At 53.3% G+C, this 15281-nt stretch overlaps 1 protein-coding gene across 5 annotated transcripts in view; it reads left to right on the top strand.

Annotated features, from left to right (window-relative positions):
- TRAPPC9 (trafficking protein particle complex 9) overlaps positions 1-15281 on the top strand; it is a 545767-nt gene that overhangs the window by 404814 nt on the left and 125672 nt on the right. For all 5 annotated transcript variants that reach the window (XM_035012000.1, XM_035011999.1, XM_035011998.1 and 2 more), the window contains one exon: positions 5526-5679. In XM_035012000.1, the coding sequence (XP_034867891.1) occupies positions 5526-5679 (154 nt within the window). The remainder of the gene's footprint in view (positions 1-5525; positions 5680-15281) is intronic.

Raw genomic sequence — 15281 nt, 5'->3', positions numbered from 1 at the left:
TGTTCTGCGCACCGTGAGGGACCCGGGAGGTGATGCCACCGTTCTAGGAGAGGCTGTGGCGTGAGGGTGTGTGCGGTCGGGCGGCCTTGGGCAGGGCGGACGTTTGGATGCCGTTGCTAGGATCTGACGGAGTCCTGTCCCGGCACATGCGTGTGGGGCCTGGGCCTCTCCCCCATCTGGGATTCAAGCCTGGTCCCCGCAACTAATCCAGACGCCCCCTGGCAAAGTGCTAACCACACTTACGCACGTGCCCAGACTTCTTCATAGAGTGCACAGTGAGCCAGCAGGCATTCTCCCTACTTTAGAAAACGAGGTTGGGTTAGAGAAGGTAAGGGGTATGGGCAAGATACACAGACGACTGAGAAAGCCCTCAAGGGGAGCTGGCGGCCTCGCCCTGGAGATTGTGACAAGAGCCAGGTTCTTCTACCCTCTGCCCATCTACTGGAGACCAGGTGCCTCCTGGCGTCCCTTGCAAATGTCCTCCCGCTCCTCAGACTGCCCTGGACAGGGAGCCCAGAGACCAGATTCTTGCCCCAGGTCAGCCACCGACCATAGATCCCCCACGCACTCTTGTGCCCGGCATCGTGTCTTTACTTGATTACAGGTAGAGACTGTGCCATTCTTGACCATGTGGATGGACCTGGAGGAGGGATTGTGCTAAATGAAGTAAGCCAGACAGAGAGGGACAGACACCATAGGATTTCACTTACATGTGGAACCCCGACACACATGAAAATGAACCAACGAGGAAGCAGAAACACCCATAGATATGGAGCCCAGCTAGTGGTTGCCAGAGGAGGCGGGAGGGGGTGGCAGAGGTAGGCGATGGGGATTAAGAGGTGCAGACTCCTGTTCTAACATAGTAAGTCACGGAGATGAGTGGTGGGGCCTGGGCAATGCTGTCGGTCCTACTGTAACACTCACTGGCGGGAGTTCGGGGGGGTGTGGCGGTGTGCGTCACTGTGCTGAATACCTGAAACTAACATTGCGTGCCGATCATACTTCAGATAAGAATGAAAAACACTAAAAACCAGTAGAAGCAAGCAACAAGAACAACAGAGCCATCCTGAGCACAAGGTGTCGTGTGAAGGATGACGTCCATGCTGGTGCCAGCCCCCGGTGAAGGCCGTGCCGTGCGAGGGCAGGTGCGCTCACCGTGGGTCCTGGGCCCACCCGCTCTCCTCTCCTTTTCTTTATCTTTTCTGAAGATCGTGTTTTCCAGCTTTGCTGTGATTTGCCTGAGGTTCAGCCATGGTTTTGAATTATTTTTTAGACACTTTTGTACTTGGGATTGCCCAAGTACTCTCTGACTCGCGTGGCCTCCCCCCAGATAAAAGGAGTCCCGTGGGCATGAGCTTAAGCCCGAGTGAGGAGGGCTGTGCTGGGGAAGTTGTCCTCGACAGGTGCCTCCCGTGCCTCCTTACGGCTTGGTGCTTCCTTGTTGTTAGGAAGAGGGCTTGCTCGCTGAGCATATAGACGTGAAGTCGTTCAGGGCATTAAGCTGGTCCCTGCCCGTGGGCTCGTGGTGGCCCTTGTGCCTGGATGAGAATGTGTGAGTCCTCAGCCATCCCTCTCGGGACTGCTGACTGCATTTCCAGGCCGTGCACCGGTGGGGCAGAGCGGGGTGTCTCTCTCCCTCTCTGCCTGCTGCCGTGTTGGTGCCCCCGTGCACATCCCCCCAGTTGCTCCCATCCCCAAGAGCGCTGCTGCCCCCAGTCTGCGTGGCTTCCTGACGAAAGCAACAGCCTCAAGCCATGATGGTGGAAGCCAGTTACGTAGCTGGACTCAGAGCCAGGGCAGCTCCTGGGGCAGCAAGGTGGAGGGCCCCTCCCACGCTTCACGTAACACAGCGGGTTTCGGCAGGTGGAGAGCTCACGCATCAGGACTCAGCTCTGGGAAGACAGGTTACCAGTCACACGTTGCCCTCCCCGTCCTGGAATGGAGGACAGAGGAGGGGGTGGTGATGCTTAGGGGCTGTGTTCCCTCTGGTTTGGGGAAATAATCCTTGGCTTCTGGAGTTGGCATTCTGGCTCTGGGATTTTGAGCTGGGTGACCCTAGTGAGTTACTCCGCTTCTTGGTACCTGAATGTTATCGTCTGTGGGAAAGGAGGGGTCCTGCCCTCAGGATGCTTGCCAGTGTTGCGTGTCGCAGGCACTGGGGGTGGAGGCTCTTGTGAATTCGGGGAGCAGTGGTTTGTGGATGTGGCAGCAGGCTTTGCCGTCCCTGGCTCTGCATCCCATGCCAGCTCTGCACACAGCATGAGCAAAAGCTGACTTCCCGTTAGGTGCTCTGCCAAGCAAGAGAGCGCCAAACGAAGCTAAGAACAACACAGTTGCTCTGAGTCTGTGCCCCAGATGTGGGGCGGCCAGCTCTGTGGCATGGGGCAGGGGCTGATGCCCACAGGGCTTCCTCGCCTCTGTAAGGAAGCAAATCACACTCCTCTTCAGGAGTGTTGTCATCGATCAGATGAATGTGTGTGCACATACTTAGCACGGGGCTTGGCGCAGAGCAGGTGTCCAGGACGTTTCATTTCCTTCCGCCTTCTGTGTTGTGGGCACACCTGGCTTATAATTTCATCAAGGGTGGAGGGGGATGATGCAGTCTGATGCTTACTTCGTCAGAAATTGTTCAAAAAAGCTCTTCAGGAAAGCACACCAATCTAACCCCAGTGGCCACAGCGTCCAGTCTGTGTTCGGACCCTGAGGATGCGGAGTGCTGGCTGGACTCTCTCCCTCGTGTTCAACAGCAAGAGCCTGGGGTCCAGAATGTTTCCAGACCCATTTTAAAGGTGAAAGTTATTAGTTGCTTTTGGGTTACCCGGTGATGAACTGAAATTGGCCTTTTTAGTGACACCTAGGAAATATTCTGACCTTTTGCTTGAAGAGAACCCTCGTTTGCTTCAGTCCGCTTTCGAGGTGGGGGGCTGGGTGGAGCCCTTGCTCAGTGGGAAGTTAGAGGGGCTCTTGCTGCACAGATAGACACCTCGCAGGGAAGAAAAGTACGGGCCAAAAACGGCTAATAAGCTTCTGAAAAAATGATCAGTCTCAGGAGCGCTTCAGACCTGCCAGCTAGAACATCAGCGCGGTAGCATGTCGCCTCTTCCTACCAAGACTGGGGATCCATCACGGCCGGTATGGGAGGAGTGCAGCATGTGGGGCCCCACCCTTGCAGCATGTGGGGCCCCACCCTTGCCGCCCGGGGCACGCGCCTCGTGAGAGCCTGTCTGAGAAGGGGCTCGGTGCTCCACCCTACTAGCCTTGACCTGTTCCGCCCTCTGGATTCAGTCTCTGCTTTGAGATATGGGCTCCCCACACAGCATAAATGCGGACAGGAAATTGAAACACAAAGATGTTTAGGATTTTTTTCAATAGTAATTTTTTAAAAAATTGGGAAATCTCTGAGAGTCTGAAAGTAGGGTGATTGTTAGGTAAGCGATGGTACGGCCGCACGAAGGGACATCCTGCAGACTGATTTTTGGTGATGTGGAGGTGTTCATAGTGCACTGAAAGTAAAACAAGGGGTAAGGGGTGCTTGGGGGGCTCAGTCAGTTGAGCGACTGACTCTTGATTTTGGCTCAGGTTGTGATCTCCGTCCTGGGATCCAGCTCCTAATCAGGCTCCCTGCTCACTGGAGAGTCTGCTTATCCCTCTCTCCCTCTGCCCCTCCCCTGTGCTCGCTGTCTGTCTCTCAAATACATAAATAAATCTTAAAAAAAAACAAGGTGTAACGTAGGGTATGTATATATTTATGTGCGTGCACATGAATAAAGTGAGACGTATGATAACTTATACACATACAGATGGAATCATTTGAACTACACTGAAATACAAGTACTTAGGAAAAGGAGCCTAGAATTAAGGTATTACAGTTAGAGATAGGCTTGAGTCCTTTTTACTTTTTTATGCTTTTTGCTATTTTCCCACCTTTTTCAGTAAGCCTGTCTACTTTTACACTCAGAAAGGAGAATCCATGTAGCTTTCAGACAGAGTTCTTGTTACGAAATGCCCCGTGTTCTCTGCTGACACCGGGTCTCTCCCTCTCTGGGGCAGCTGAGCTCTGGACACTGCCTGGCCGGAGGCCGTATATTTACGGGCAGCTCAGTAGTTTGCTCCAAGCGGCCAGGTTCTCAGGATCTCCGCTTGGGCTGCAGTCTTACGCGCAGACACCCTGAGTTGAAGAGTGGTCCCTCCTGAGTGGTCCGGGGAATGGCCCCAGAGGCCACTTGGCATGTGCGGGCTTGGCGGAATGTTCTGGCCACAGTGCCGTCTGTGATAGGGCTGCACGCCCGCTCTGATCCTCTGGCTGACTCTGTCGTCTCTCAGTTGGAGCCAGAACTTGAGGGGCCTCACGTGAAGAAACCCCCTTCCTCCCGCTCTCCTTTCATCCATGCACGTACCACACCGTTATGAAGTACCTCCTGCATGCTTGCTTCTTGCTAAGAGGCAGGGTCTTGAGCATCAGTGAGACACAGCCCTGCCCACGGGAAGGTCACGGTCGGGCGTGGGGGCCGGCTGCAGGCAGCTGATCAGAGGGCCCGGGCCCAGCTGCGGTAGGGCCTGGGGGTGCAGCCGAACGAGGACGAGGTACAGAGGTTGGGCAGCTGCGAGGGGGAAGAGGTGAGCATTGGCCCGGGGTGTCGGGAAGGTGCTCCATTCCCTCGTTCATTTGTCTGGGGGCTGCATCGCTGCGGCGTGCAGGCATTACCCCGGCCTGGGCAACCGTGACATGGCCACGCAGATCTCTGCCCTCAGGGAGCTCAACTCCAGTACACCCGATAGACAGTGAAGCCCACAAGTAAGTGTTTTACAGCTTGTGATAGACGCCACGGCAGAGATTAATGGTGTCATGGTGGTGGGGCGAGGGGAGGTGCCTGGAAGACCTTCCTCAAGCTCCAGCCTCAAGAATGGGAGCAGTGAGCACTAAGGCTAAGGCAGGAAGAGCCTGGGGTGTTCTAGAAACTGCCAGAAGGTAAAGAGGGCTGGAACCAGCAGGTGGGGAGGCTTTGGAGAGGATGTGATAGTTGAGCAGAAACCTGAAGGGGAGGGTGTCACAAGACAAGGTTCTGGATTTGGAGGCCAGAAGGTGACGGGCGGGGCGCAGCTGGTGGGGCGTGGCGTGTGTGAGCAAGACGTGTGGCTGAAGAGATGACGGGGGGCGCTGCTGAGGAAGCTTTTGGGTCGCCAGGGTTAAATGATTCTCGTCCTCTCTGATTTCCCACACTGCATCCTGTCTGCCTTGTCCTGGTCCAGAAATGACGTTTGCTCTGGGGGTATGTGAGTCTTCTCCGAAGAAGGGGAGAGGGGTCTCTGACTGTGTCTCCGGTTCTAGGCTGTGTGTTGAACCAGCTCCAAAGCCAGTGCTGCCCTGGGAGTCCATTACTTCTTTTCCTTGGAATGAACCCGTTATGAGTTATTGACTATGATGATTCATTATACGGTCTCATGCGGGCATGTGCTGGTTCTCCAGCAGGCAGCAGAGGACACTGCCCTGCTGATTCATTCTCTGCTGTTTCCCCTTCTCCTAGAATGGCCATTCAAGTGGACAAGTTCAACTTTGAGAGTTTCCCAGAATCCCCTGGGGAGAAGGGGCAGTTTGCAAACCCAAAGCAACTGGAGGAAGAGCGGCAGGAAGCCCGCGGCCTGGAGATCGACAGCAAGCTGGACGTCCACTGGAGAATCATATCCTTTTCACAGCGGCCGCCTTGGTGCTTGGTGCACCCTGCTTGGGGCTTCTGCCCACTGAGAGTTACCCTGGGTGGGGGAGCTTCACCACCAGATGCTAGGCACACAGAGCTCAGAAAGGGCATGCCAAGGAGATAGGGACCATGGGTGTCCTTCCTCAGCCCCTTCCTGGTCCCAGGGCCCCACCCACAAGGTGTGGATTCAGGGTGAGGAAAGGCCGCCTCCCTGAAATGTCTCGGGTCCCGTGTTTCTTGCCAGTGTTGATGTTTGTGTTAGTGACACGTTCTCACGCCAGCCTGTCATTGCTGGGCTTGGGGAGCGTCACAGAGTGACAGCTCAACACAGGACGCAGTTGTCTGGGAAAGTGGAGTCACGTTGCGCAGCTCCCCGAGGCACCAGAGTGTTTCAGGAAGGTGTGCACGAGAGCGCCTGGCGCCACACAGGCCCCACGCTGGACTCGACATCACGCCAGAATCCCAGGTGCACGCGCGTGTGTGCTCGGCTGGCTTACAGAGCCCCTGCTTTGGGTGGGGTATTCTGCGAGGCCCCCGAGAGGCCGAGGGGGAAGGAGGAGGCCTCCACGTGGCTTCCTGGCCTCGTTGGGCGTGGCTGTGCCTGCCGGGGGTTCAGTGCACCTCAGGGGCTGGGCAGAGGTCGTGTCGAGTCTGCGAGGTTCAGGGGAGGAAGCTGCGGGCGTGGGGCAGTCGGGGAAGGCTTCATAGGAGGGCTGACGTTAGAGGGACTTTTGTAGGGTGGGGGATGCCCTAGAGGCCCCAGGGTGTGAGAGGATGGCTCACGTGGAACGTCTCCCAGGAAGAGGCAACTCTGATGTGGATGTCTTGGTCGCCTTGTTCACACGTGGATCCTGTGCTGTGTGGTGTCAGGTCATCCTGGACCATCTCCTGGGATTCTGGAAAGATCCTCAGTCTGCAGGGGAGCAGTTTCCAGGAGTTGAGGCACATTCCTTTGTGTACACTAAAGAGAATCTTGGGCTGGTAGACCCCCGTGCCCAAGGAGCTGGGACAGAATAAGTACTTCCCATGTTAAATTGGAGGATTGGGGAACCAGACATTTAAAACCTATGCCTGGGAGACTCTGCACGACAGCGGCCATCACGGAGTTCAGGCGTTTGTCTTTGTACAGCGGGACGTGAGAAGGAGGGATGACTGGAGTCCTCCCTCTCTCGCTCCCCCCAACAGCCAGTGCTTGCTGCTGGAATGAGCAGAGTGGTGGAGCCCAGAGGGAAGCGGTGTTCACCCTGCGCACAGTCCCACCATCTCCTTTACTCCTCCCGCCTCTGACTGGTACTCTCGTTACACTGGGGAGAGTTGAGCTGAGTCCCCGTGAGCCCAGCCGGGACGTGGTGGGGCCGGCTGCCCAGGGGGGTAGCAGGCAAAGCACCGTTCCCAGCCCTGTCATCAGGGAGGGTCAAAAACCTCTGTCCTGTTGGGGGACAGCAGAAGGCCCATGGTCCTCCTGTCCTGCTATCTGTGGTCACGATGCTGAAGCCAGGGGGACTGGGGTTGGAGAGGTTCTGTAAACTCTGGATGTGCAAGTCTCCACGTGAGGTAGGAGATACCCTTCTCCTGGGCCTCAGGGCCTTTGCTTCACACAGGGAGCTCTGTGCAGAGCCAGGGGGCCTGGTTGTGAATGAGTCGCCTCAGCCCCGTGGAGGAAGAGGCAGTGTGTTTGGGGGGCCCAGCAGGAAGGCATCCGTCCTCCTGAGTGGTCTCACTCTGGGTACAGATAAGAACAGGAAGCCTCAAAAGTGGGGGTTTGCACCCCTGCTTCCCCTTGTGCCAGGGCCACCGCAGCATCTGCTACAGACATACCCATGACTTCCCAGGTGCCGCCCCAGGGCTGGCCCTGTCATTCACCACGGTGCATGGCGCTGCGCCCCGTCTTAGAGATGACAACCGCCGGTCATGGTCAGCCATAGGAAGTGTGGGCACGGACACCTACCAGAAGCCCTGGGCGGGGATGTGCTGCCTTCCAATGGGATGATGCTGACCCTCAAGATATTTATGTTCTCTGAAAACAATGACCAAAAACGTGCTAAAAATATCCCTGAGTCTCTCTTCTTTTAGCTTTGCCTCCTTTACGAGGTTGGCATCCCCGTCTTCTGTATTGGCTTAGTAATTCATGCGACAAATATTTACTGTTTACCATGTGCCAGGCACATCTGTCTCCTGGATGTACTGATTGGAAGTTTTTGAGAGACTGCCCCTATAGGCAGATTCGATTAAAGAGAAAGAATATTAAGGATCTCTTTCTCTCTCTCTTTCTCTCTCTCATCTGGCAATGACATCTGGCTTGGGATGAATAGCAGACTTTTGCTCTTATAAACCTGGATCAAAGCAGATGGAAAGACCAAAGATTGAACTGGCTAATATTTTATTATGCATTTTAGTAATATTTTCTCAATATTTAGACTTTATACAAAAATTTGAGCCTAATTTGACACTCATCTACAGTAATAAAAATGGTCCATATGTAGCATGTAAGGCTGGATAGATATGTTTCCATGGGAATTGTGGATCTTGCAATAGACGCAGGCTAACCTGTCTCCATCATGTCTGCAATGACCAGATGAGCAGCTGGGGGACGCCAGGAACTCCAGCCCCACTGTTTACCTGGATAACGAGCGCTCATGTGCTGGGCCCTGGAGATGCCCCCAGTCTAAGGGATGAGAAGACTCAGAGATGGGTACTTACAGCGCAACCTGGAAGGGCTGAGGCAGGATCCTACCTGAGTGAGGGCTGGCACGTTGCAGAGCTGTTCGTTCCCTGTGACTGCTAACACGGCACGCAGACCAGAGAGGTGGTGGGATCCAGGGGCCTCCCTTGCACCTTCCCCCGCTCCTCCCTGCCTCTCACCTCCCTCTTCCCCTGCCCGCCATCCTCAGAAATCTGTATGAAGCTCTTTCTCCTGCGTTACCTCTTCCTTATCGCCAACCTGAGCCTGGTCATTTTTAAAGGGACTTTTCCCCTTTGGCAAGAGGAACTGGCAGGTGTGTAGTGTCCGTGCGGGTTTCTGGGGGTGGGAGGGTGGCCTGCCCAGGTGGCATCGGGCCCGACATCGATGCTGTCTGCATGAACACACCCTTGCCTCCCGCTGCCCAGCACGGTCCCCTTTCCACCTTCTTCCCTGCTAGCTACTGCCGCTGGAAGGTCTTTACTGAACTCGGGAAACCTTGACATAGCGGACCTTGTTGTTAGCAGATAATAGCCGTCCACGTGTAATCCGGAAGACACCTGTGTTTGGCTTTAGGCTGCTGCACAGTTGGGGCTGGAGCCCGGGGTCTGAGGGCCCAGCTCTGCTGCTGCCGGTGTCCCCGTGGGGAGGCTGTGGCCTGAGGGGCCCGTGTCCCCCTTTGTTCAGCCAGGGTGAGAACAGCTACTCCAGTCTGCTGTTAGGGTTGTGGTGAACATGTGAAGGGAGTTTTAATGAACAAAAGTCATCTTATTGGAAGCCTGGCTCCTTTTCCAGAGGGCAGCCATGCACAGACAATCTGTCGCTGGAAACAGATGAAGGATAAGTGTGGAACAAGTTCGGTGTCATCTCACATTCTCATTTTCCTTGTTTTTGTTGCAAATCTCCCTCCAAAGAGCATTTCAAGGGTTGGTGAGGTACTTGCTGACATATCAGAATCCAGCCCCAGGTAGGTTTCATGGCAAGAGCTGGGCGCACAGTTCAGCTGATCCCTGTAAAGGCCAGTGATCCGGACCATCTGGGCAGCATCTCCGCCAGGTGGTCTGATAAGCACGTGTCTCCTCTGTTCTGTCTGGAGACCCTTTGGAACCATCTGGCTGCTTTGAGGGTCAGGTAGAGACTCAAGGAGCCCAACTGCAGCCTGGGTTTTAAATGCCTAAGGACTGATGGCCCAGAGCCAGAGATGGAATATCTTTGCAGCACCCAGAGGTCACTTACATGCAGGTAACTAGAACATGGAAGGACATGGAGCAGGGTAGCTGTTCTGAGCGCAGGGCCGTGCGTCCGGAGCAGGCTGTGCATTGCTGAGCAGTGTCTGTGTTTGGCCTTGCAAACACCAGTTGCCCTCTGTGAACCCAGGAAGCTCCACAGGCTATGACATTTGTCTCTGGGTTTTGCTAGAGTTTCACAAGCATAAGCCTACAACGCTATCGGCCCAGTGTCCTCAGTTTAGTTGGTCCTGACCAGGACAGCTGGCCTGGGACATGGCCACACCTGGCTTTTCAGTTTTCCAGACTGCATTCTTTACAGTAAGGAGATTGTGCCTTCAGCCGACCCCCTCCTCCCTTTTAAGGCAGGGGCAGAGATTAAGCTGTGGGCAGTGGACTGCCCCAGGCCACCCTTGACCCTTCCTAACTGGCTTGTGGTTTATTCTCCAAGATGCTCTTAATGGAGCCATGTCTTCCCATCCCCTGAAAAAAAAATTTTCTTAAAACAAGATCCCTTTAAAACACGGTACACTATGCTTTTCCAGTGTTCATGTCAGGAGAAAGGGTTTAATCTAAATGACTTTAATACAAACAGCTCCTGTTGTCAGTACGGCTGATTTCTTGACCATCTTAAGTGAAATGCAGGGTTGCGTTCTGTGTCTGCCTTGAGGGAGTTCAGCTTCTCGAGCTGTTGCTAATCACTTGGTGCCGAGGCCTTCCATCCCATGGTGGAGCAGCGTTGCCAGCCCGAGAGAAGCGCCATGCCCAACCTTTGAGGCTGTACCGTCTGGGCCTGTGGACCCAGACTTGATGGCTGTCTCCCCCGAATCCAGACATGGAAGCCATGCACACCTTAAAATTCCTTTGAAAGGAGTCGGTTTGGCACACAGCACAGATTTCAGATTTGGCTCAGGAGAGTGGGAAAGGGCTTCCTGCGCATGCAGAGCACTGTTTCAGATCTGTGTGTGAGCGTGTGTGGTGTCTGTGTGTGTGGGCACATGTGGTAGAGTGTGCGTGTGAACATCACACAGACCGATATGCACAGTGTGTGTGATTGGGCGCGTGTCCTGCTGGTACACCTTCCGTGTCCTTTCGGTGTGACAATTACTGTGCGCGTGCATCTCATATAACAGAGTCATACAATGACCTCTAACGCCCATCTGGCACCTACTAAGTGCCAGGTGCTGTTCTGAGTGATTTATGTGGATGGGCTCACTTAATTTTCACAAAGACCCCTAGGAAGTAGTTTTAGGCACATTCCACAGATGGGGAAACTGAGACCCAGTGAGATTCTCTCACTTGTCCCAGGTCTCCAGCCAGTGAGGGGCGGAGCTCGGATTTGCACCCAGCCATCTGGCTTCAGAGCGTGTGCTCTTGGCTCTGTGCTGGGGACAGCAGAAGAGCATCTGGTCTCTGCCAAGACCTTTGTGCTACCCCCATTTTCCAGAGGAAGCCGAATGAGGTTGCGGTATTCCTCGGGCACCCTGCTGATTGGTGCTGCCCCCCTGCGGGGTTCTCCCCACTTCACCTGCTCCACCTTCCGCCCAACAGGACGGGCAGAGATGAACCATTGCAGACTGTCCCTTGGCAGCTCACTGGGCCATGTGGCATCTTCTGTCCAGTTGGGTCGCTGACCCCAGGGAGCTGAGCCGAGATGCAGGCCACCCCCACTGGGATGAGAACAACCCACATCAGCATTCTTGAAGTTCACAGTGCAGATTGGAAAGCACAGTCATGGGAAAGAGGCTCATTAATCACTTAAAGCAGTCTTTCCATTAGTGTAATTTCTATTTATGACAATCTGCTAATTTGAGCTGAAGTGGGGCTGGGCTAAGTCCCTGCACCTGTAGTTTCTCCAGATCTGGCACGTGGGGTTCAGTCAATCCATCTTCCTGGGGGGACATCCGAGGTACAGGCCTGCCCCCTCCAGGACACGCACCTGGAAGCCAGCTTGGAAGCGACTGTCGGCGCTCTCGTGCAATGGGCTTCCAGCTTTTGCTCGATAGGCTGCAGGTAACAACTGGGAGTTCAGCTCGAGGGGCGAGGCTGGTAGAACTCAGGCCTGTGGGCTCAGAAGAGAGTCTGGCTGGCCCCTGGGCTACAGGATCGTCCAGGGAAGAGTTGGTTGAGCAATCTTTTTTTTTTTTTTTTTTTCCCTAAAATATAAGACCAGTTCATGGTAAGCTTCAGTTCCGTGAATAAAGACAAGGTCTCAAAAACTGCTCAGTGTTTTCAAATTGCAGTACATTACCAAATATTTGCTAGACCATCATGCTAATGGTCTAGCAGAAGATGAGCAGGAAGGTATATTATTAGCTTTCTGCATTTTCCTTGCATCTAGCTGTTTTTCAAAGATTTGGAAGCAAGCATTCATGGTTCCCAGGACACGTAGAGTATTAACTGAATATACATGAGAATGCTATAAATAAAAAGGCTGTGCACAAATACTAAGTTTAATTAATAATGATGAATGACCAATAATAATATATAATCCTTGCACAAAAGACTGGGCTCCTTAAAAGTAGGAATGCGCTCATCTTAGTTGGCCTTTCATCCCTAGCAGCTGGCACAGTACACATAGTGGGTGTTGACAGATACTTGATGTGAATCCCTGGAATGGGAGGCACAGGGGGACAGATGCATATGGCAGGTACAGGATAGACACAGTGCAGGGTGCAGCCGTCACAGCCAGGGGAGAAGGAAGGGGTTGCTTCTGGGCTGGGGCTGGATCAGAGAGGACATCCCAGGTAAGATGAGATTGAAGCTTCAGTCATTAGAATGGCTGAAGAAGGTTCCAGGCAGGGGGAGCGCAGGAGTAAGGGCACCAAGGCAGGAAACCGCACCATCTGTTGTAAGAAGTACTCGTAGTTCAGCACGGCTGGTACACATTCTTGGGTGCAAGGTGTGCAAAGGGAGAGGTCAACAAGGAGAGAAAACCATGGGGAACTTGCATGAGGTTCTAGGGAGTTGGATTTTTATCCCAAGAGCTGCGGGTAGCCACTGCCGGATTCTGAGCAAGGGAGCGGTCTCCTCAGACTCCTTTCAGAAGATGGCTCTGGGAATAAGTCAATCAGAGAAAGACGTGTCATATGACCTCACTGATATGAGGAGTTCTTAATCTCAGGAAACAAACTGAGGGTTGCTGGAGTGGGGCATGGGGTGGGAGGGATGGGATGGCTGGGTGATAGACACTGGGGAGGGTATGTGCTATGGTGAGCGCTGTGAATTGTGCAAGACTGTTGAATCCCAGATCTGTACCTCTGAAACAAATAATGCAATATGCGTTAAGAAAAAAAAAAAAAGACAGCAGGAGGGGAAGAATGAAGGGGGGAAATTGGTGGGGGAGACAAACCATGAGAGACTATGGACTCTGAAAAACAAACTGAGGGTTCTAGAGGGGAGGGGGTGGGGGATGGGTTAGCCTGGTGATGGGTATTAAGGAGGGCACGTTCTGCATGGAGCACTGGGTGTTATGCACAAACAATGAATCATGGATCACTACATCAAAAACTAATGATATAATGTATGGTGATTAACATAACAATAAAAAAGTAAAAAAAAAAAAAAGATGGCTCTGGTGGAGCAATGAAGTGCCCTCCTCCCCACCTCACTCCCTTTGGGCCTGCTGTTGCCATGATGGATTTGTTTCTGTGTTGTGGGATTGTGCTGCCTTTTGGGAATTTGGCACAAGAGTCTGCAAAGATGTACAGGGCAGTGGAGGTCTGTCTCTGCTGTCTCCTTCTGTCTCTTGGTAAGGCCTTTACAGGGTGTTGAGTTGAAATGGAGGATCACTGCCAGGATTGGGGTTCCTGTTGGGCTCCAGGTACCTGACACCCACTTCTGCTCTAAAGGGTACAGTGGAAAACCAGAGCTGTATATGTGGAAAAGGAATATAGCACGAGGTCTCTCTGAGCATGGGGATTACCTGTTATGTTCGGTTGTGTATCTTCTATAAGCATGGGCCTCCTGTAGTAGGTGCTCAATAAATATTCACTTACTCAAGCTTGTGTGGGTAGTGACTTGTTGATAAACTGTGGCCCTGTACAATTTATAACTTAAAGCTACCAGTACAATTCCTTCTGCATTATTCCTGGAAAAACTCACTTACTCAGTTGACTTTTACTGCCTCCCAGCTCTGTAGATCTGAATTAGGGACTTGGAGGTAGGAAACCTGGCCTTTGCCCCCAAGGTGCTCACCCTGGCTTAGTTGGGGGATCAGTCATGACAATAGATGTTTGGAGCCCAGGGTAACCAATGCTACTGTGGGAATTAGGAGGGAGCCCAAAGCTGAGGGACAGCCTGCCAGGTATTGTGTTGGTGCTCACTCTTGGCCAGATTGGGGCTGTGTTTGCCGTGCAGGAAACATCATCTCACCCCATCCCCAACTTTCCGGGAGGGGACCTCACTTACACATGCCATGCGATGCTGGAACTGAATACCATTATCTTATCTGTAGGACGCACCGGTGCCCTGTATGGGCTCGAGCCAATATTGCTGAACACATCCGCGTCCCCACTACCTTCAGGTCCTACTTCGGAACTTCATTGATCATCTCACAGGAGGAAGAATGAGCCATTTAGGGTTCAAGAGACTTTTGCCCTCAGTGAGGTGCCTTCTGTTCCTTTAAAGGCATCTTAAAGATGGGATCCTGACCCAGTCTGTCTACTACACTGTGCAGTTAAAATACATCTCCCTGGAAATGTGTGGCATGTATGGAGAACGGTCTGGCAGGGAATAAGCAGTGCACTTGGAGTCGAGGAACTGAATGTGAACCTCACACTCCCCCTTCTTGGCTGTGTGACTTTGGGAAAGTTTCTTACCATCCCTGAAGAGGTTTCATTGACCTGACATTGTTGTAAGGGCTGTATGAGATGATCTGTAGGTAACTTACACATAATACAGGCTCAGGAAAAAGCCGCAGGCATTTATTGAGCACCTGCTGTGTGCCAGGCACAGTGCTGGTGACCAGGGACATCACTTACTCTCCTGGGGCTCACGACCACAAGCAGTCCTCTGAATTCAGCTAAGCAGTTGGGAAGGCGTGGCTGCCTGCTCATTGACGTGGCTGGTTTGGGGAGGGGAGGGCAGAAGAAGTTCACACTGAACAAGGTCCAGTCCTGGACCCTGGGCCTCATGGCTCACCACCTCCAAGGATTTGTGACCCCCCAGGAGGAGTGAGCAAAGGGCAATGACTCCAGGTAACTGAGCTGTGTCTTTAAGTCAGAAGTGGCAAGCACAAGGGCACCATAAATGGAATTTGCTATTCCTTGCTGGGTAGTTAGATGCTACCTGTGGGAGGCCCCAGAGGCAGAATGAGAGTTGTGCTAACCTGAGCTGGGAGCTTGTGTTCTTTTGGTTCAGGCACATGTGTTGTTCATTATTATCCGTGGATGTGGCCTAGGAGACCCACAAAGCCTGGGTCCACACCAACAGGGGTTCCACAGTCCTGCTGCAGAGTTACCATCCCTGCCCTTGTAAGGGACAGGAGCAGAATCTCGGGACAATGACTACTGACTACTTGGAGATGTGACTGCTGTGTCCCAGGGGACTAGAAAGGGCTTTAAAGGGAGGGAGCTTTTCAGCACCACGGAGAGTTCCCGGCAGGTCTGGCTGGAGGGAGGTGGCTGGTCCGACTCCACCACCCCGGGCAGCCTAGGGGCCCTGGCCTGAGCCACGCCC

This window comes from Mirounga leonina, unplaced genomic scaffold (assembly GCF_011800145.1).
Source record: "Mirounga leonina isolate KUSES-001 unplaced genomic scaffold, KU_Mleo_1.0 Mir_165, whole genome shotgun sequence".
NCBI lineage: Eukaryota > Metazoa > Chordata > Mammalia > Carnivora > Phocidae > Mirounga > Mirounga leonina.
The sequence above is the reverse complement of the archived record's forward strand: the minus strand, read 5'-3'. Positions and strand labels throughout refer to the sequence as shown.